The 22637-nt window shown below is 44.4% G+C and overlaps 1 protein-coding gene across 1 annotated transcript in view; it reads left to right on the top strand.

The window, feature by feature from the left end:
- The window catches only part of LOC120065642 (protein kinase C alpha type), a 218668-nt gene that overhangs the window by 74371 nt on the left and 121660 nt on the right, over positions 1–22637 (top strand). Inside the window, exon 3 of the mRNA XM_039016710.1 lies at positions 3685–3767. Within this exon, the coding sequence (XP_038872638.1) occupies positions 3685–3767 (83 nt within the window). The remainder of the gene's footprint in view (positions 1–3684; positions 3768–22637) is intronic.

Here is a 22637-nt window from a genome sequence, read left to right as displayed (position 1 = left end):
CATGAAAAGTTATTAATAAACACATTAGGCACATTTGGGCAGTCTTGATACAACATTTTGAACATAAATGCAATGGTTCATTGGATCAGTCTAAAACTTTGCACATACACTGCTGCCATCTAGTGGCCAAAATCGAAATTGCAGCTGGGCTGGAATAATACATTATGGCCTTTCTCTTGCATTTCAAAGATGATGGTACAAAAAAATACAAAAGAACGGTTGGTTTTTTCTTTGTATTATCTTTTACCAGATCTAATGTGTTATATTCTCCTACATTCCTTTCACATTTCCACAAACTTCAGTGTTTCCATTGAAATGGTACCAAGAATATGCAAGAGATTTGTGGCGGATCCTTAAGAAGTTAAGTTTCCTTGGCACTGTTTCCAAATGCTCAAAATTATAATATTGGTACCATGACTCCCATTCAAGTTACAGTTCAGATGTAAGCATTTTTTCACGCATCATGTTCAAATCATCTATAAGTGACTTTGTTGAGCTTCACAACCAATTTGAGATGCTTTCGGAGGGTTCGGATATGTTGTACAAAAATGCTAATAACGCTACCAGGACTTGGATGGGATTTGTGCCACAAATGCAAAAACGTTAGCATTTGGAAACAGTGCCAGGGAAATAAACCCAAAGCATGGCTTGCTGTCATACCTTGTCCATAAACTGCTTACAGGGTAAGGAAATCAATGTGTCATTTTGTAATTTGGTTGAACTATCCCTTTAACTGTACTTCTTGTTCTGATCCAAGTGCAGATGTGCAAAACCACCACTTTGTCCACATTGCTCCGGATCCAGGAACTGTGTAGTGATTCACAGCCATTGACAGTTTCCATGATCCAAGTACAGCCATTGCATGCTCAGCTCATCCCATCTCATAGAACCGTGAAACCCTGTTTAATAAGGGCATGCTATTAGCTTTTAATCATCGCTCAATACAGTTCCCCTGTATTTACAAGTCTACAAAACGGATCGCGTTAACCTATGGCAACAGTGCAGTTGCATTAAGGCTTGTCTGTGCTTTAGGCGCCTAATGAGACTGTTGCTCCAAAATGGCGGTGGTGATGGATGAGTGGTGAAGCCCTACAGTAAGTGCTCCTTTCGGCCTGTAGGAGAACAGTGGATCTAGTTCCACTGGCAGATAGCCCCTCTAATAAGGCCACCAGGGCCTGTATCCATGGAGATGTAGCCGTAACCTCTTCAGCCTTTGACCTTTCTCTTTCAACCACTAGCGAGGAAAGTCTCATAAAGAAACAATCACTTCAGGGCAGGTTATAGGTTGGGTCATGTGCTTTTTTACCGTCTTAGCTGAACAGCAATGTTCCCTATTGTTCAGAATGACCCAATTTCTTCTGGAGCAGCAGGTTCCACTAAAGTTGTCCTAAAAATACATCAAATAAAGGCACTTCTCAGAGCAGTTTGGGAGCACCGAAATAGAATAGACATCCACTGAACTGCTGCGAGACTTTAGTCTGACTAATGTGTCTCATTATTATGGACGTATTTAATCCCTCAGAGAGACCATAGTACACCTCTTCCTCCGCATTCATTAGAGATTACAGACCGCTGTATATCTCTCTGACTGCTGGGGCCTGACGGCGCACTGTCTTCCTTCTCGGCCTCACAGCAAGTTGTGCCACGCAAATGAAAATTGTCTACCTCCTGTATATCATTACGCGATGTGATTTCAGAAACCAAATGACTGTGAATAGGGGATAGAATTTGAGCGATTGTTTTTATTGCGCGTTGGTTTGTTGCGACCCTACTCACTGTTTACTCGCTTATAGCACTCTGTGGCGTCGTGTGGCAGTTCGTAATGATCTGGATGCTTCAGACCATTTGCCGGCTATACTGCAGATTTATGGAAGTTATTGATCATTTGGATTTACGGTGTGGCGGCTTTCATATGGGTGGCTGTGGTAATATAAGTTATGGGTTGTGGTCTCGCGGGGTTATTGGCAAGCCAGTATCTCAGGGATGGGAGGTGGTGAGATGGGACAGGGTTGTTGATATTGATTTGGCCATCATTAATGTTAACATGAGACATTGGCCTTGATGCTTACTGGGTTTCAGCCAGATCAGACTTCCTGAATAAATGTAGGCCCAGCCGATACTCCGCTAGGCTGGTTCTGTTGAGTAATTGGGTCATGAAAAGGTCAAAGGGCTAACAATTACTAGTGGTAGCTGTTAACTGCGGTGCATCTCTGAACATCAATGCTATTGATCTACAGTGGTATCATTTAGTGTAGAGCGAACAACATTTGGTATAGAGCGAACAACATTTAGTATAGAGCGAACAACATATAGCATAGAGCGAACAACATTTAGCATAGAGCTAACAACACTTAGCATAGAGCGAACAACATTTAGCATAGAGCTAACAACACTTAGCATAGAGCGAACAACATTTAGCATAGAGCGAACAACATATAGCATAGAGCGAACAACATTTAGCATAGAGCTAACAACACTTAGCATAGAGCGAACAACATATAGCATAGAGCGAACAACATTTAGCATAGAGCTAACAACACTTAGCATAGAGCGAACAACATTTAGCATAGAGCGAACAACATATAGCATAGAGCTAACAACATATAGCATAGAGCGAACAACATATAGCATAGAGCGAACAACATTTAGCATAGAGCGAACAACACATAGCATAGAGCGAACAACATTTAGCATAGAGCTAACAACACTTAGCATAGAGCTAACAACACTTAGCATAGAGCTAACAACACTTAGCATAGAGCGAACAACATATAGCATAGAGCGAACAACATTTAGCATAGAGCTAACAACACTTAGCATAGAGCGAACAACATTTAGTATAGAGCGAACAACATTTAGTATAGAGCGAACAACATTTAGCATAGAGCGAACAACATTTAGCATAGAGCGAACAACATTTAGCATAGAGCGAACAACATTTAGCATAGAGCGAACAACATTTAGCATAGAGCTAACAACATTTAGCATAGAGCTAACAACATTTAGCATAGAGCTAACAACATTTAGCATAGAGCTAACAACATTTAGCATAGAGCTAACAACATTTAGCATAGAGCTAACAACATTTATTTTTTATTTTCCCATGAAATATGGGACCAACACTGTACATGTTGCATTTATATTTTTGTTCAGTATACTATAGTTCGGAGAGAGGGAAAGAGATAGACGGAGACAAAAGGTATAGCTACAATTCTGAGAGATCTATAGGCACAGCCAGCAACCTGTAGCCAAGCTAAAAGACAGAGCCATCAGAGACTATCTATTATTCAAGCAGCCAATACTCAGCTCCACCACCACTATTATCCCCCAGTGTCTGAGCTCAGCTCGGTTTCCAATGTGGTGCTAGTGTAGCCAAACACTGGGTGTAGTCAATGATGCTGTGAGAATTAGGAGCTCTGTGCCGTGCCGTTGTGTGTGTTTGTGTGTGCCCGTAAGGCCTGTGAGACAGTGAGGAGGTAGTGGTACAGTACTTTGGCTGCCATAGGCTGTACAAGCCATCTGGAGAGATGATTAGCCAGACATCGTTTTTTCCCCACTCTGCTCTTAGTGGTGTCTGTTGTATGTCTTGCAAGACTTCAGGCTAATTTAGATCTGCTAAAGCTATGATACAGTAAAACAAATCAAGTTGACTCACTCTTCTTCTCTCTCTCTCTCTCTCTGCAGTTTGCTGTTTCGTGGTCCACAAGAGGTGCCATGAGTTTGTCACGTTCTCTTGCCCCGGTGCGGATAAGGGTCCCGACACAGACGTAAGTAGCTGTACCCCACCCTCTACCCCTCATGTTCTCACCGCCTCTCCACTCTTAGGGTCCCTAAGCTTCTGTCAATGTACCCCTCCCAAAATGCACCCCTAGCGAAAGGGGGCACCGCCAAGGCACATCTCTTCTAAGCCTGCGTCCCAAATGGCACCCTATTACCATATAGTGTATAAATATGTTGGTATAGGGTGCCTTTTGGGACGCAGATTGAGTATATGGTTACTCTCAAAGTGACAGCCTTGCAGGACGGACCGAACGGCCTTGTCTCGTTGACCGGGGCTGAGCATTAAGGAAGAAGAATGAGTCTGCTCCTTGTCTGACAGGAGATCATTGTGTGTGGAGGCCCAGAGCTGTAGTATCGTACATCACCTTGCTCTGTGTATTGGGAGGCCAGTCAGGCTAGTTTTTTTGGCTTGAAGTTGTAGGAATTGAATTTCGGCAGAGTTCTTTGGTTTGGTATCATAAAGAAGCTGGCTCTGTACTCTACTTTCAAACACCTGACAAGAACTTTCCATTTAAAACGGTGCGTTTTGAAACGGAAAACAAAATGGACAAGTCCAGGTGGTCCCTTCCCGTTTCAGTGTGGGTTTTTTTCTTCTCAATTTGATGCCTAATGAACGCAACCGGTCACTTCAAGTTCAGTGACACTGTTGTAATCTCTCACTCTGGCAGGAAGTCGGATAATGAACAGGGCTCTGGATGAATCATACCAGCTGATGGCCAGCTTACCTCGTTTCACCTCAATATACATAATTCTATCTTCTGAGGGGTGACTTTGTCCCAGTCATTATATCACTCGAGGACACTTCCAGGTCCACTCCGAAGTGTACACTCGTTTACTCCCTGTTAAGAGCCGGGACATGGGGAGATCCCCCATGATTTAAGACTTTTGACTGGGCCCAGTAGTCTAACTAAATGACAACCCACACCAGTGTCATACTTGGCACTCTTGACATGAAAATGTATTACATTAACTTTCAGCATCTATGTTGAATTATTTAGTGCATAAATCTCTCCTGAATAAATCTTACTTGGATCACCACTTCGATTCCATAGCAGTGGATGAAGAGTGACTCCTAGTACTTTCCTCTGTGGGAGTGTGGCTTCCTAGCACGTTAGGTGTGAAGGTACACTAGCCTGGCCTAGCAGCACAGCTCTGACTGTTTGCATCCCAAAACACATCCTATTCCCTATAGAGTGCACTAGTTTCGACCAGAGTCCTGGTCCAAGAGTGCACTATATAGGCAATGTGATGCCATTTGGGACTCAACTTCTTTCTCCCTCTCATGGCGTTCTCCGGGTGGCCCCGTAACGGGAGATGTGTCATTCAAGCTCCTCAACCGTCCGCTGCCTTTAATAGAACGCCCCGCGGCTGACACACATGCTCTAAAGAAAGTAGTACCTGATTGATGACTTAAGGCCACTAATTAGTAAGGAACTCCCCTCACTTGGTTGTCTAGGTCTTAATTAAAAGGCAAAAACAAAAAGCAGCAGACACTAGGCCAGCGTCTCCCAAACTCGGTCCTCGGGAACCCAAGGGGTGCATGTTTTGGGTTTTGCCCTAACGTGCTGGCCACACCGGTCGCGTGGCGTGTGCGAGCAATGCTAAATAAATGTACACATACATGTTATTCAATCATTGCACCCAAGCTGCTCGCGCGCGCCAACGAGCGTCTACGTTGCCAGGCGCTAAAATAGAAGTTGATTCTATTTGTGACACAGAACGCGATGCAAGTCCTGCCTCTCCCATCTCCTCATTAGTTTTTAGAAGCATATACCCACGTGCCATCTCCTCATTGATTTTTAGGAACATATGCCCACGTGGGTGATTGAAAGATGAACTGAGGTCGGTTGTGGTAATGCACCTTATTATGAAAGTTAGTTGCCAAAAGCCATATAAAGTCCAAAGAAGAAAAAGAAGCCTGGAAGGAGGAGCAATGACTAGAAACGATTCGGTTGACCGTTTTATATGTGTATTCATTGTCGGAGTAGAGGACCTTGTGCATTTCAGGTAAAATAACAACACACTGTTTATATCCCAGGACAAATTAGCTAGCAACAGCAAGCTAAATTGCCATAAATGTTTAATGCTTTTCGACCTGTCCCCAAATGAATATAATTGGTATTTGATATTTCAACCTGCGTGTCATGATCGCGCTTGGACAAAATTATTTTGCGCACGATGGCGTCTGGTTTGGGCATAGTGTAACACAGCTGATTCAGATGATCAAAGCTTGATAATCAGTTGATTATTTGAATCAGCTGTGGAGTGCTAGGGCAAAAAACAAAACATGCACCTCTATTGGATCCCAAGAACCGAGCTCGGGAGACCCTGCGCTAGGTCGTCCATGGAATGAGTTTGACACCCCTGTGCTAAGGGATTTTCTTCGCTAGTGGGGCTTGGAGGGGTTATAATGATAAGGGCAGCAGGTAACTCCCCATTTTGTCAGCATTCCAAATATATGTTCATGTCAATTATAGTAATCCAACTTTATGGATTTATTAGGGCAGAAGTTGTCATTAGGCACAGATCTAGGACCAGCTTACCAACCCCCAGACTTAAACTTGTGAAGAACATAGGATGCCCTAGATCTGAAGTCACTATCAGATATGTTATTAGCAAATCAGTCATATGTGGCCACATTTCTCAGCATTACAGTAACAGATGGTTGAGTTACATAATGTAAGAAAAGCACTGTTCCTACTGAAAAGTGTCTGGTTCATGGGCTTACAGAATGCATCCGAACAAAAAGTGTGCGTTGTTCTTTTGAGTCTGCTAATGTAGCCATAATGACAGCCGCGAGCCAACGTTAGCCTCGCGAAATGCCCACATCTTGATCATTTAGCCCATTCCACATGGGATACGCATTTAGTGCACTAAATGGGCCCATTTAAAGTGAACTGTAAAGGTCTAATGAAAAACTCTTGCGCTCGCATCAACCAATCTCCAAATACCACCCTTTCCACTTGAGCTATAGGGCTATGTTTTCCCGGAGGCACATTGAGGGTTAATTAGCTAGATTAGTGCAGTTAACTGCTTCAAAATGGTTTCAATTGGCCACTCTGCTCTTTGTTGCCGACAGAGGCTTGGCTACTATGTGTAGTGTTTTGCAGAACAAGCTTGGTTAATAATTAGGGCTGGGAATTGCCAGGAACCTAACAATATGATATCACGATACTTATTTGGCGATATGATATGTATTGCGATTCTCACGATTCTATATGTATTGCGATTCGAGACTGTGGTTTTATTCGATGTTCCAAACATATTGCTCACCATATGTCTGCCGCAGAGAGACGAGAGAGAGCCATGAATAAAATAGATTTGATCAGTCATGGAAATACAATTGGTTCCCTAATTGATAACAAAGTATGAAGGGAAAATAGTGGAGTTTTGTTTCAGGTACAGCCAACTAGCACAAAAATAACATTGCAATATTGTCAAAGCGATACGCTATATCGGCAGAAATAACATCCCGATATGTAACTGTATCAATTTTTCCCCCATCACTATTAATAATGCATGGACTTCCTGGTCCCCCGACAGGGCCATGGAGATGAAACACAGATGCCTGCATTCCTAATGACACCCTATTCTTTACATGGTGTACTACTCGGGGTAATACATAGGCTGTGTTTACTCAGGCAGACCAATTCTGATCTTTTTTTTCACTAATTGTTATTTTGACCGATCAGATGTGAACATATCTGATGTGATTGGTCGAACGAGCAATTAGTGGGGGGGGGGGGATCTGAATTGGGTATGCCTGTGTAAACGCAGCCATCGAGTCTTGGTCTCAAAACAGTGCACTATATAGGGAATAGGTTGTCATTGGGGATGCTGCCTGAGAGAGCCAGTGGCTGTCATGAAGGACTTATCCTTCCTACCTCCCCAGTATATGAACCCAGGAGCCTGAGTAGGCCCTGCCGCATGCCTGACGGTAAATGTAGCCTGCTAGCCGCCCATGTCTCTATGATGTAATCATGCCCGTCTCTGGCATACTCCAACCCCCCTCTCCTCCTTTTCACCCCTCGCCCCCAACGGAGTCGAATACCAGCGTGTGCTCTCAGTAGCACATACCCCTGCGCTTGCATGCCAGACCACAGGAGGTGGTGGCACCTTAATTGGGAAAGACGGGCTTGTGGTAATGGCTGGAGCGGAATTAGATGGAATGGTATCAAATACAACAAACACATGGTTTCCATATGTTTGATGCCATTCCATGATGCCATGCCATTCCATCCTCCCCTCAGCAGCCTCCACTCTGTGTCAGACGTTCCGAAGAGAATGTGGCTCACACACCGAGTGCTGGAAATTCGAAATGACATTTTTGTGCTTAGCACCTGCTTTTTGTCTCGTTTCTTTAGTGTTGACATGTACAGCGGAGCGGAGGGTGCTGCTGTCCCTGGTCTTTTAGCCAAATGAAAACCCATGACCTCTCTCTCCTCTCTTTCTCTCTCCCGCGCTGACTTTCTCTCCTCTCTTTCTCTTTTCTCTTCTCTCTTTCTTTCCTCTTTCTTTCTTTCTTTCTTTCTTTCTCCTCTCTCCCTCTCTCTCCTCTCTTTCTCTCTTCTTTCTCCGCTCTCATCTCTTTCTTTCTCCTCTCTCCCTCTCTCCTCTCTTTCTCTCTTCTTTCTCCGCTCTCTCATCTCTCTTTCTCTCTCCTCTTTCTCCGCTCTCATCTCTCTCTCTCTCTCTCACACACACACACACACACACACACACACACACACACACACACACATACACACACACACACACACACACACACACACACACACTGTCTCCCCCTCTTCTCTCTTTCTTTCTCTCATTTATTTCTTTCTCTCTCTCAGCACAGTCATCGGGGCCTGCGCTGCTCCGCTGGAGCTTCTGATAACTGTCACATAGAATTACATTCATGATTGAGACCCAGGCTAACTAGACTACAGCAGCCCCATTAATTCAGTGTGGCTGAGGAAGTTTGTGGGGGGGGGGGTCACCAAGCTTAATACATGTTGTTAATGAGGTTGCTTTAATGAGCCTCGTGTTTGAATAATTTTTTATTATATCTGCTTCCCAAATGGCACCCTATTCCCTGTATAGTGCACTGCTTTTGACCAGGGGCTCTGTTCAAAAGTAGTGCACTACTTAGGAAATAGGTTGCCCTTTTGGACACCACCAATGCCTCAATGCACAGGATGCGAGGCTGAATGCCTCTTGTCCCTCCCACACAAATGAATGGTGTCCGATCATTGAGTCTGTGTGGCTAATGAGGTTCCTCGTACCACACAGAGCTAATTATTATGATCCACTGTCATGCAGGCTACTTGATCAAACGGCACTAAATGAAAGCGAGACGTTGAATGAACATGAGATATTACTCATTACTACCATCTGCTGATGTGGTGGGAATATAACCTCACATCAGTCATCATAGTTGTTATATGCATGTATATATGGAGTGATCTGGTTATCAATTCCTGTATGTACAATGTTGTTAATAGATTACTTGTGAATGTGAATACTTTCAAAACAATGTTATTGAGATAATGCTTATTTTCTCACTCAGAGCCGGTCCTGACCTCCCTGGGGCCCTAAGCAGAATTCTGCTAAGGGGCCCTCCTACCTGACCTGTGAGCCATGTAAACCATTTACCATTGCCACACAGCCACGCCTGACATCCCAGTGCTGGCACTACAATCCTCCCTCCTTTAAAACAGTTTGCTCCATCTGTCGGTCTAAGAATAAGTAGACTTCTATAAAACAGAATGAGGTATAAACAAACAATATTTATTGAATGAAATATTGTCTGTGGAATCTTAAGATAAGTGAATATTAACATTAACATAAATAAGAAATTGTAGGAAATATAATAAAATATAGCACTGAGCTTTGGCTCTGCTGCCTGGTAATTAGTCCAGTCCTCACAATATTAAACAATTAGCTTTGTCTATACAATGTAAACATAATCCTATTGGTTATGGCTGCAGCTATATGTCTCAAAATAGTCAAATAAAACCTATACAGCTGTGTGATTAACTTTGGTTCCCTTTACAGCCTGGGCATTTTCAGCATCAGCATGGCCACCGGTCTATCTGAACTGTCTGGAAGAAATTGAGAAAGTATGTCACATAGTTAGTGAAGCACTTACATCATTTACACAAATACACTTCTGCCATACAATCTTAAATGTTACCAAGTGTGTAAACATTTGAATGTTTGAATTAAAATCTTTCCGTCAAAATATTCCTCTTCTGCACTTTCTTGATGCAGAATCACCAATGATGTCATCGTAGGACATGCGTTTCACCCACGTCATGATTTATGCTCGCGATGGCCAGACCACTCACACGTTCCTGTGACATGGAAGACCTCAGGTAGCTTTTGATGAGCTTTCATTTTGAAAAGCTCCTCTCTGACGATGCTACTGGTAGGGTGACTGCAATTCTTAGGGCTATCCAAAGGTTAGGATAGAGTTCCTCCAGGTTTTTCTCACAGAGAAAGGAAAGCAGCTCAAAGGCAGTCATCTTATCTGATGGCAGATCAGGTACATTCTGAGTCTCGTGTGTCAGATCCATTCCACTGATGTCACAGTCATCTCTGAAGGTTAGAGTGTTTTCAACTTCCATGCAGTGAGCCTTTAAAGATTCACTGGACATCTGAGAGGCAGTGCTGAAGTTCAGCAGCACTCCATATTTGGTTTTCACCTGGTTGAGTGTTTCAAATCTCTCATCCATGGATGTCACAGCAGACTCGACCACAATGTTGAAGTAGTTGACTTCAAGGTTTTTCAGTGCCTCAGTCACTGGTTCATCAGGAGCCTCGTAGCTGAAATGCCTCTTGCTGATTCTCAGTCTCTTCTCTTTCAGAACAGCCTCCACATTCATTTCTTCTGGGCCTCAGAGTTTCCCGGTATGTACGTATGTACGTGTTTCCCGGTATGTACGGTACTGAGGGAGCCCTTTTCATTTGAGATTAAATTCACTGCGATATACAACTGCATCGAGGCGGATTGGAGGAGCTTGTTCACCTTGTTTGTCATTGTCGGTATCTCACACCATACGACACATCAAATCAAGAAGCCGTAGGACCCAACTATATCTGCGAGTGCTTGTGCCTCCACTTTGGCCAACAGGATTGTTGATCATCTGTCTGGCTTCCAGTAATGCCTCCCGAACCTCAGAAGCCTGATACTTGATTGCATGAACACCTTGGAGCCTACTCTCCCATCTCGTGTCACTAAATTAATTCACGGTTATTTCCACGTGTTTCTTCAAAACACTCCATCTTTGTGTGCCAGCTGAAAAGAAGGTGAAGAGCTTTGGCACATGCTCAAAAAAAAACAGCTGCATCTTTTGACGATTTGGCAGCAACTGCAATGACAAAGTTTAGAGTGCTCCACATGGGACGAACACGCCTCTGGGATTTTTATTGAGCAGTCTGGCTTGTACTCCTTGGTGCTTGCCCTTCATGTTGGCCCCATTGTCATAAGCTTGCCCTCTGCAATCTTCAAATGGAATCTTCAGCTCGTTCAGCTTATCTAAGATGACAGTGGACAGATTCAAGCCTGTTGTAACCTCAACATTCACAAAGCCGAGGAAGTGCTCCTTGATCTCTGGCTTTCCCTTTAAAACCACGCTTCTCAGAATAATGGCCATTTGCTCCTGGTGACTAATGTCAGGTGTACAGTCCAAGATAATGGAGAAGTACTTTGAGTCTCTTGCTTCCAGAGTCTTGTCACTCACAATCTGTATAAGCTCATTCTGTGTGCGCTTCCCAAGGTAATGAGCATGTGTCTCTTCCATCTTTAATTTTGCTGAGATGATTTTACATAACGGGGTCAAATTTTGCCCGTAATTGAACCTCTTTTAGGAAGTTTCCATTATCTGGTTGGAAGAGTTTGTCTGATGAACCCCTGAATGCTAGGTTTCTTTCAGCCAGAGACTGGGTGATACTTATTAAACGTGTAAGGACATCCCGCCATCTCTTTCTTTCAGCCTCCCAAATTGTAATTTGTGTCTGGCCAAGAGTCTGTCCCCGACTTAGGCGCAGATCAAGTTCTCTCTACTTAATCACATTGTGTGTGTGTTCAGGACTACCCTCATGGTGTTTCAGAATGGCGTTGATATTTGACCAGTCATTCACGCCTTCCTTTATTATTTTGTAGTCTTTTGTAGAAAAGAGCTTACAGGAAAAACAATACACAGTGTTGTTTTTGATTGAGTATGAAAGCCAGCTCCTGCTAATCTTTTCCCCAGTTGACAGCTGTCTCTGTAATAAGCCTCTTCTAGACTTGTCTTTAGGGTAAGAAAAATCCAGTCCTGGTTTGAATGGACCTCTGCTCACTAACTCAGTCCTCATGAAGTCTGTTTAGACTGGGGGCCAATCTGCTGGGTCATTTGGTGGAGCAGAAACTGTTCTCTTAGGGTCTGAGCTGCTTGTATCTGATGCTGGCTGTACACCTCTGGTTGTGCTAGTACTGGATGAGGCTGCCTGTACTTCACCTGGGTCTGTGTTAGTACTTGCTGAAGACAGCTGTTCTGGGTCTGTGTTAGTACTTGTTGAAGCTGCCAGTACTGGGTCTGTGTTAGTATTTGCTGTACTGGGTCTGTGTTAGTATTTGCTGAAGCCAGCTGTTCTGGGTCTATGTTAGTACTTGTTGAAGCTGCCAGTACTGGGTCTGTGTTAGTATTTGCTGAAACCAGCTGTACTGGGTCTGTGTTAGTACTTGCTGAAGCTGCCAGTACTGGGTCTGTGTTAGTATTTGCTGAAGCCGGCTGTTCTGGGTCTGTGTTAGTACTTGCTGAAGCTGCCAGTGCTGGGTCTGTGTTAGTATTTGCTGAAGCCGGCTGTACTGGGTCTGTGTTAGTACTTGCTGAAGCTGCCAGTACTGGGTCTGTGTTAGTATTTGCTGAAGCCGGCTGTACTGGGTCTGTGTTAGTATTTGCTGAAGCTGCCAGTACTGGGTCTGTGTTAGTATTTGCTGAAACCAGCTGTACTGGGTCTGTGTTAGTACTTGCTGAAGCTGCCAGTACTGGGTCTGTGTTAGTATTTGCTGAAGCCGGCTGTTCTGGGTCTGTGTTAGTACTTGCTGAAGCTGCCAGTGCTGGGTCTGTGTTAGTATTTGCTGAAGCCGGCTGTACTGGGTCTGTGTTAGTACTTGCTGAAGCTGCCAGTACTGGGTCTGTGTTAGTATTTGCTGAAGCCGGCTGTACTGGGTCTGTGTTAGTATTTGCTGAAGTTGCCAGTACTGGGTCTGTGTTAGTATTTGCTGAAACCGGCTGTACTGGGTCTGTGTTAGTATTTGCTGAAGTTGCCAGTACTGGGTCTGTGTTAGTATTTGCTGAAGTTGCCAATACTGGGTCTGTGTAAATATTTGCTGAAACCGGCTGTACTGGGTCTGTGTTAGTATTTGCTGAAACCGGCTGTACTGGGTCTGTGTTAGTATTTGCTGAAGCCGGCTGTACTGGGTCTGTGTTAGTACTTGCTGAAGCTGCCAGTACTGGGTCTGTGTTAGTATTTGCTGAAGCCGGCTGTACTGGGTCTGTGTTAGTATTTGCTGAAGTTGCCAGTACTGGGTCTGTGTTAGTATTTGCTGAAACCGGCTGTACTGGGTCTGTGTTAGTATTTGCTGAAGTTGCCAGTACTGGGTCTGTGTTAGTATTTGCTGAAGTTGCCAGTACTGGGTCTGTGTTAGTATTTGCTGAAACCGGCTGTACTGGGTCTGTGTTAGTATTTGCTGAAACCGGCTGTACTGGGTCTGTGTTAGTATTTGCTGAAGCCGGCTGTACTGGGTCTGTTTTAGTATTTGCTGAAGCTGCCAGTACTGGGTCTGTGTTAGTATTTGCTGAAGCCGGCTGTACTGGGTCTGTGTTAGTATTTGCTGAAGCTGCCAGTACTGGGTCTGTGTTAGTATTTGCTGAAACCGGCTGTACTGGGTCTGTGTTAGTATTTGCTGAAGCCGGCTGTACTGGGTCTGTGTTAGTACTTGCTGAAGCCGGCTGTACTGGGTCTGTGTTAGTATTTGCTGAAGCCGGCTGTACTGGGTCTGTGTTAGTACTTGCTGAAGCTGCCAGTACTGGGTCTGTGTTAGTATTTGCTGAAGCCGGCTGTACTGGGTCTGTGTTAGTATTTGCTGAAGTTGCCAGTACTGGGTCTGTGTTAGTATTTGCTGAAACCGGCTGTACTGGGTCTGTGTTAGTATTTGCTGAAACCGGCTGTACTGGGTCTGTGTTAGTATTTGCTGAAGCCGGCTGTACTGGGTCTGTGTTAGTATTTGCTGAAGTTGCCAGTACTGGGTCGGTGTTAGTATTTGCTGAAACCGGCTGTACTGGGTCTGTGTTAGTATTTGCTGAAGCCGGCTGTACTGGGTCTGTGTTAGTACTGGCTGAAGCTGGATGTGGATCAACTGAGTTTGTGTTTGTACTGGCTGATGATCCAGCATCTCCTCTACTGACAAACTTACATAGCACCTGTAAATTATACTATTATTAATTTTATCAGCTGTATCAGGCCCATTCAAACTAGCTACCCCATATTTCCTTTTATACATTTTCAAATGACTAAGATGTCAAATGTAAATATTTCCACAGGCTTTTATATGTTGTGTACGGAAACAATCGTGGCTGTTTAGTCATACATTTTCCTTCACTTCGTGAGAGTGAAATATGAAGTCATAAAAGCACAACTCATTCCTATTCCAGTTTTACTGGAACAAGAATGAATCATGCAAAGCCTGTAGCAGAAGTATGAAATGAATCTTCTATATTGTGGTGTACTGTATATATGCGTATTATTTGCATTAAGCACAATGCGCCCCTCAACCTGACAGAAGTTGTTCTTCAATCACTGGTCCTAGAGACCCACAGGGCAGGCTTTTATTCCAGCCCAGCACTAACACACTCTGTCACCCAATCACAAAGCCCTTGAATAGTTGAATCCAAAAACCTGCACACCCTGTGGTTCTCTAGGACCAGGACTGAAGAACTGTGGGGTCCAACGACTGACCAGTCAGGTGAGAAGAGAATAAAATGAGAAGATAAAATAAAAAAATAAGCTTTTGCTGGTAGAGCATGGTGCTTGCAACGCCAGCATAGCGGGTTCGATACCCGACACCGCCCATACATTAACTTCTCTAGGGTAGGGGGCAGCATTCTGAATTTTGGATGAAAAGCATGCCCAAATTAAACTGCCTGCTTCTCGGGCCCAGAAGATATGATATGCATATAGATTTGGTAGATTTGGATAGAAAACACTCTAAAGTTTCCAAAACTTAAAATAGTGTCTGTGAGTATAACATAACTGATTTGGCAGGCAGAAACCTGAGAGAAATCCATTCAGGAAGTCGTTTTTTGGGGGGTTTTGTAGTTTTCTATTCAATGCCATTACAGTATCCATTGACTTAGGACTCAAATTGCAGTTCCTATGCCTTCCACTAGATGTCAACAGTCTTTAGAAATTGTTTCAGGCTTGTATTCTGAAAAATGAGGAAGTAAGAGCAGTCTGAATGAGTGGACCCTAAAAGTGTCACAGAGCTTTTTCATGCGCGCGACCGAGAGAGTGCCTTTCTTGTTTACCTTTTAAATTGACGACGTTATTGTCCTGTTGAAATATTATGGATTATTTAGGCTAAAAACAACCTGAGGATTGAATATAAATATCGTTTGACATGTTTCTATGAACTTTACGGATACAATTTGGATTTTATATCTCCCTTTTTTGACTGCGTTTGAGCCTGTGGATTACTGAAGAAAACAAAACGGAGGTTTTTGGATATAAAGAGACTTTATCGAACAAAAGGAACATTTATTGAGTAAATGAATGTATGCTGAGTGCAACCATATGAAGATCATCAAAGGTAAGGGATTAATTTTATCTCTATTTCTGACTTGTGTAACTCTTCTACTTGGCAGGTTACTGTTTGTAATGATTTGTCTGCTGGGCTATGTTCTCAAATAATCGTAAGGTATGCTTTCGCCGTAAAGCATTTTTAAAATCTGACACCGTGGTTGGATTCACAAGAAGTTCACCTTTAAACCTATGTCAAATATGTTTTGTTTTCGGAATTTTTATAATGAGTGTTTCTGTATTCGAATTTGGCGCCCAGCAGTTTCACTGGCTGTTGAAGAGGTGGGACGCTAACGTCTCATGTACCCAAGAGAGGTTTTAAACAAAAATGAACGCATGACTGTAAGTCACTTTGGATAAGTGTCTGCTAAATAGTATGTTAGTGGTTAGATCATTGGGCCAGTAACCGGAAGGATGCTGGATCGAATCGCCGAGCTGACAAGGTAAAAATCTTTCGTTCTGCCCCTGAGCAAGGCAGTTAATCCACTGCTCCCCGGGCGCCGAAGACGTGGATGTCGATTAAGACAGCCCCCTGCACCTCTCTGATTCAGAGGGGTTGAGTTAAATGCGGAAAACACATTTCAGTTGAATACATTACATTATTATTATAAGTAAGAAGAGGTGTATGGTGAAGAGACGAGGGTGTGTGTGGTGTTCCCTTGGCCCCTTTAAGCCAGGGGACAAGGGGTAAAAACAACAGTGTTTATTCTGTCTTGTAAATGTTTATTATAGACTTTGGCCCTGCATTCAAGTATGCCTCAAAACTATCTCTCCAACTATTCGCAAGGGCTAAACGGGGTTCATTACAAATAATGAAATGCAACCAGACCTAGTGAACATGTTGTCGTCTACTTAAATATTTAGAATGTTTTTGCTTTGCTGGTGAAAGGGCCACTTCACGTAATGCCTGTCGATGAGTCTGGCAGCACATGTTTCAGTATAGTACGATCCTCTCATGCTCTGTCAGGTTGGATGGGGAGCATCGCTACACAGCTATTTTCAGGTCTCTCCAGAGATGTTCGATCGGGTTCAAGTCTGGGCTCTAGCTGGGCCGCTAAAGGACATTCAGAGTCTTGTCCCAAAGCCACTCCTGAAATGTCTTGGCTGTGTGCTTAGGGTCGTTGTCCTGTTGTAAGGTGAACCTTCGCCCCAGTCTCAGGTCCTTAGTGTTCTGGGGCAGATTTTCATCAAGGATCTCTCTGTACTTTGCTCCATTCATCTTTCCCTCGATCCTGACTAATCTCCCAGTCCTTGCCGCTGAAAGCATCCCCACAGCATGATGCTGCTACCACCATGCTTCACCGTAGGGATGGTGCCAGGTTTCCTCCAGACGTGACACTTGGCATTCTGGCCAAAGAGTTCAATCTGGTTTCATCAGACCAGAGAATCTTGATCTCATGGTCGGAGAGTCCTTTAGGTGCGTTTTGGCAAACTCCAATGTGCCTTTTTACTGAGGAGTGGCTTCTGTCTGGCCACTCTACCATAAAGGCCTGATTGGTGGAGTGCTGCAGAGATGGTTGTCCTTCTGGAAAGTTCTCCCATCTCCACAGAGGAGCTCTGTCAGAGTGATCATCGGGTTCATGGTCACCTCCCTGACCAAGGCCCTTCTCCCCCGATTACCCAGTTTGGAACCACCAAGCTCTAGGAAGAGTCTTGGTGGTTCCAAACTTCTTCCATTTAAGAATGATGGAGGCCACTGTGTTCTTGGACTTTCAATGCTGCAGAAATGTTTTGGTACCCTTCCCCAGATCTGCGCCTCTACGTAATCCTGTCTCGGAGCTCTACGGACAATTCCTTCGACCTCATGGCTTGGTTTTTGCTCTGACATGCACTGTCAACTGTGGGACCTTATATAGACAGGCGTGTGTCTTTCCAAATCATGTCCAATCAATTGAATTTACCACAAGTGAACTCCAAGTTGTAGAAACACCTCAAGGATGATCAATGGAAATAGGATGCACCTGAGCTCAATTTCGAGTCTCTTAGCAAAGGGTCTGAATACTTATGTAAATAAGGTATTTCTGTTTTTTTATTTAGAAAACATTTGCAAAAAAATCTAAATCTGTACTCGCTTTGTCATTATGCGATATTGTGTGGAAATTGATGTATTATTTTTTAAATCCATTTTAGAATAAGCCTGTGACATAACAAAATGTGGAAAAAGTCAAGGGGTCTGAATACTTGCCGAAGGCACTGTATTTGTGTATAATCCCTTCCCTGTCTGTCAATAGATCAAATCAAAGGTGCTTGAGAACTTGTCTCTATGATTGGGGTCATTCGCTCCCAACATGCACCTATACGAAGAGAACCACTGCACAAAATGGCTTTCCCTTAAAGTACATAGCTGGGTACATCTCAACAGCCTTACTTGACTTCCTTACCTCATCTTATTTCCTTCATCTGCACTGATCTAGAACATTTGTATTTCTGGTGAAAATATAACAGATAGACTTCACCTATTCTCTAGGCTCAGATGGAGAGGAAGCCACTCTAGACTAGTGAGATGTGTCCTCCTCACTCACTCACTCACAAGCTGAACACTGACGTGCACAGATGCTCACTCCACTCACTCACTCACTCACTCACACACACAAACTGAACACTGACGTGCACAGATGCACACTCACACAATTTCTCTCTCACAGTGAGGTTTGGGCGGATCTTGAGGATGTGGCTAATGTATTTGGGGTCTGGCTGGCCTGTACTGCCTGGTTACCCCCTTAGTGGATCAGAGCAGTAAGACCCCGGCGGTAATGGGGCAGATTAGCTCTGGGACGAGACAAAAACACACTCTCGCACACATTCACTTTAGCAAGCAAATCACACACACACACACACACACACACACACACACAGACACACAGACAAAATGACCCTTTGAACTCTGTAATGCAGTATCACTCCTCTCTCTGTTTAGCAGTGAGCTTGAAGAGCGTGGCGGCAGCACCGGAGCAGGACTTGGTGAAGGGAAGGTCTCCTAGGTTCTGTTTACCAACAGCTCCTCCAACTCCTAATGAGCACTAATGGACCTTGAGTCCGTCTCTCTAATGTCCTGTGACATGCCTGTCTGAGAGAACATTTGGGTCTGCGTCCCAAACGGCACCTTATTCCGTAGTGCACTACTTTTGGTCAAAAGTAGTGCACCATATAGGGAGTAGGGTGTCACTTGGGACACAACCTTGGTTTCTGGCGCTTTGGTGAGGTCTGCGGATGCAAGGTTACACCGTGAAGCACTTCCTGATGGAACACCCCCTGAGGGAAGGGGCTATGAATGGGTCTGCTGACATGAAGCGTATCCCCCTTGTGTTCTGTCACCTAGGGCGTCTGGTTCCTGGAGGTGTCAGCGGCGCTGCAGACCTTTTTAAAGCAGGTTGGGGTTTTTCCCCTGTGCTGGCTCGTGTCTTGTTTCCCACTGATCACACACACTTGTTTACGCATGCATACACACACACACACAGTGGGGCTCCGCTGGGACTTTTGAACCTACCCACACTTTCTTGGGCATCATAATTGAACATTGCTGGAAGAGCAGGCCCGTGCTCTGATCAACCGTGGGTGAAGCGGCACTCTTTTTTTTATCCCCATAATGGATGGAAAGTGCTCTGAGCTCATCTCTCACTTTCTCTTTACTTTACTTTGCTGAAGGCCAACCTTGGAGAAACACGGGTAGAAGGCGTAGAGAGAAAGAGAGAATAACATAAAAAGGAGAAGAGAAGGAAAGGGAGGGGGGGGGGCAATAGATGTTATGCAAGATATGACATCAAGCCCCCCCCCCTCCTCCTTCCTTCCATCCTTCCTTCCATCCTTAGGTCAGAGCCTCATGCTCAGCCGGGGAAAGTGTGTCGTCTGGACAGTGCCAGCATCATGCCCATGCTGTGCCCACATGGCAGCAGTGAGCGATGCCCAGTGTTTTCTTTGTTTTGTTACCACGTGCACCGACTAGGCTCTGTCACCCGGGGGGGTGGTCTCATTCATAACCCACCCTAGGGAGCTGTGTTGTCATAACCTCATTGTAGTCACACAATCTGTCGCCTAATCAGACTCTTCCATAAACCCCCCCCCCCCCCCCCCCCCCCGGTCCAGATCTAGCTGGCTGAGGTTCGTATTTAGGCCAGGGCTGAATAAAATAGAGTTCAACTAAAGTAATTCACTTCTATGGATGAAAGTAAAAGTGTCATAAATAAATCACTTTTTGAATCAACATAAGACACTGAAGTCCTCTTAAGTATTGGTATTTTATTATGGATCCCCATTAGCTGCTACCAAGGCAGCAGCTACTCTTCCTGGGGTCCACACTGTACCAGGGACTTCTCTCACCTCAGAGCAGAAACCCTGGTCTCTAACCTCATCACCTGCACCAGATGGTGTAGTACACCACCCATGGCAAAACACACTCTTCAGAGAGTGCAGCAGTTCAGAAGCTGCAGAGAGAAAGAGATGACAGGATGCATTGCGCTACGCAGGTCAGTGCTAGACGGCATCCAGACCTATGACCTTTTTCTCCCTGGTTTCCTCGCATCGTCTAGCTTTCAGTTCAACCTGTTTCTTTTCTCACACTCGCTCTCTCTCTGCCCCCCTCTCTCTCTCTCTCTGCCCCTCTCTCTCTCCTCTCCTCTTCTCTCTCTTCTTACACAGACAATGCTCTCCTATACTTGTCTGTATCTGTGGGTTCAGCAGTGGGCGTCAGAGCTCGACCAGAGCGTCTGAGACTCGTCTTTCTCGGCTGCGTCTGGCAAGCTCTCTGGGCCAACTGGTTTTCCCCAGAGCCATGTATTTAGAGAGTTGGGTCTAAGCAGTTTCTGCATTATGATGCGTTTACGTGACACTTCAACATTCTACGGCGGCCATGTTAGCTCCGCCATGAACATTACATGGGGAATATTTAAACATTTTTATGTACAGTGTGGTCTGAAATGATTTATACCCTTGATAAAGATGAGTAATAATGACTGTGTATAAAATAAATAATTCCAATATTCAGCTATATTGTATGCTCCATAAGATGGGGAGTGAGAAAGTTACAAAGGGTCAAAGATCATACCCCCAAGACATTCTAAACTCTCACCATTAACAATAACAGGGGGAGGTTAGCATGCCTTGGGGGTATGATCTGTAACTTTCTCATCATTATTCACGATTCATTCAGGATTATCCGCAATCATGGTAGCAGTGTTTAGAAGCATATTCTATTCTAATTTACAATGAAATGACCTCCAAAATGACACAATACGTTAGGGGTGTGCCGAGTAGTCAGGTAAAACGAGTATCGTAATGGAAATGGGCAATTTTTGGGATACTATTATGAACAGAGTATTTTTGTAATTATCCGTGATCGGGAAACAATTCATTTTCGGGTGCCAACATGCACGTATCTTTCTCATGTCAGTCAGTCAAGTAAGGCCTTTATTTATTTGAATCTTTAGGGGTGTAAATCAACCTTTTTTAAATTTATTTTTATTTTTATGACTTGTTAAACAAAATCTCTTTCTCAGAGCAATTGTATTACTATAAAATAACATAATTTCCCCCGCAGTATTTTAATTATTTATTTCCTACAGTCATTTTTTTAAATCAAGGGTGTCAACACTAACAATAATTCAAAAAGTTGGCCTAACTCTGGAAATATTTGGCTCTGGTTTTCCCTACCCCCCGGGGGTTACTGTATCCTCATAAGGAGGGGCCGCAGCTTACGAGAATTCCTCCCACTGCTCACCCCCTCCAACCCCCTAGCTCTAGACCCCTCCAGCCCAAAATTCCACCGTCGTCTCCACTCCAGAAGTTTTTTTCCGCTGAGTGGCTGCTGGCGACTCAAGCGGGCCTTCTCCCAGAGCTTCACAGGTATTACTAATGGAGGTGTTCCAAATGGCACCCTGTTTCCTGTATATATAGTGCACTAGTTGTGACCAGGGCCCATAGGGCTCTGGCCAAAAGTAGTGCACTCCATAGGGAATAGGGTGCCATTTGGGACTCGGATAATGACTTGCAGAGGGAATGCTGGAATGGCTCTTGGCCCAGAATGAAAACACTGGAGAGATGCTGGTGCCCTCTTCTAAAAGACGGTTAGATAAGATGACCGTGAAGGAAATCAGTCTGAAACTGCTACAAACTGCTACAACGTGACTCTGTTGACTGATGATGATGATGATGATTGGTCTTTGTTTCCATGAGCTGTAACTGATTGGGCCTAGCCTGTGCGTATGTTTTAATGCCAATCTTTGTTGCACCTCAATCCATGTCAGTGTTTGGCAAAAGCCAATGCCTCAGATGTTTTGTTTTGCGAGCATACACTTTAAACAGCAGAATGGAACGGGGTTGGGCTTTGTGATTTAATGATAAAATAATTGTAATGATCAGAGCTGCGGTGATGCCTGTAAGCATATGTGTGGTCGAGAGATGGATAGGGCTGGGTTTTTGCTGCCCACGCTTCGACGGGTAATCAGCGCTCCTCAACCAAAATCAACGCTCTTCAACTAACACATCTTAGTCGTCCAACATGAGAGAGACAGATAAGAAGGATGGAGGAAGAGAGAAAGAGAGCGCGAGCAAGACAGGAGGATAGAAAGAGAGAGAGGGGGATAATGATGGCAGTTTGGCAGTGAGGGATAGATGAGAGCGGGGGATAATGATGGCAGTGAGGAGATGAGAGGGGGATAATGATGGCAGTGAGGGATAGAGAGATGAGAGAGGGATAAGGATGGCAGTGAGGGATAGAGAGTTGAGAGAGAGAGAGGGGGATAATGATGACAGTGAAGGATAGAGAGATGAGAGAGGTATAATGATGGCAGTGAGGGGATGAGAGAGAGGGATAATGATGGCAGTGAGGGATAGAGAGATGAGAGAGAGAGGGATAATGATGGCAGTGAGGGATAGAGAGATGAGAGCGGGATAATGATGGCAGTGAGGGATATAGAGATGGATAATGATGGCAGTGAGGGATAGAGAGAGGATAATGATGGCAGTGAGGGGTAGAGAGATGAGAGCGGGATAATGATGGCAGTGAGGGATATAGAGATGGATAATGATGGCAGTGA

This window comes from Salvelinus namaycush, chromosome 2 (genome assembly GCF_016432855.1).
Source record: "Salvelinus namaycush isolate Seneca chromosome 2, SaNama_1.0, whole genome shotgun sequence".
Taxonomy (NCBI): Eukaryota; Metazoa; Chordata; class Actinopteri; order Salmoniformes; family Salmonidae; genus Salvelinus; species Salvelinus namaycush.
Note: the sequence above shows the minus strand (reverse complement) of the source record. Positions and strands in the feature narration are given on the sequence as shown.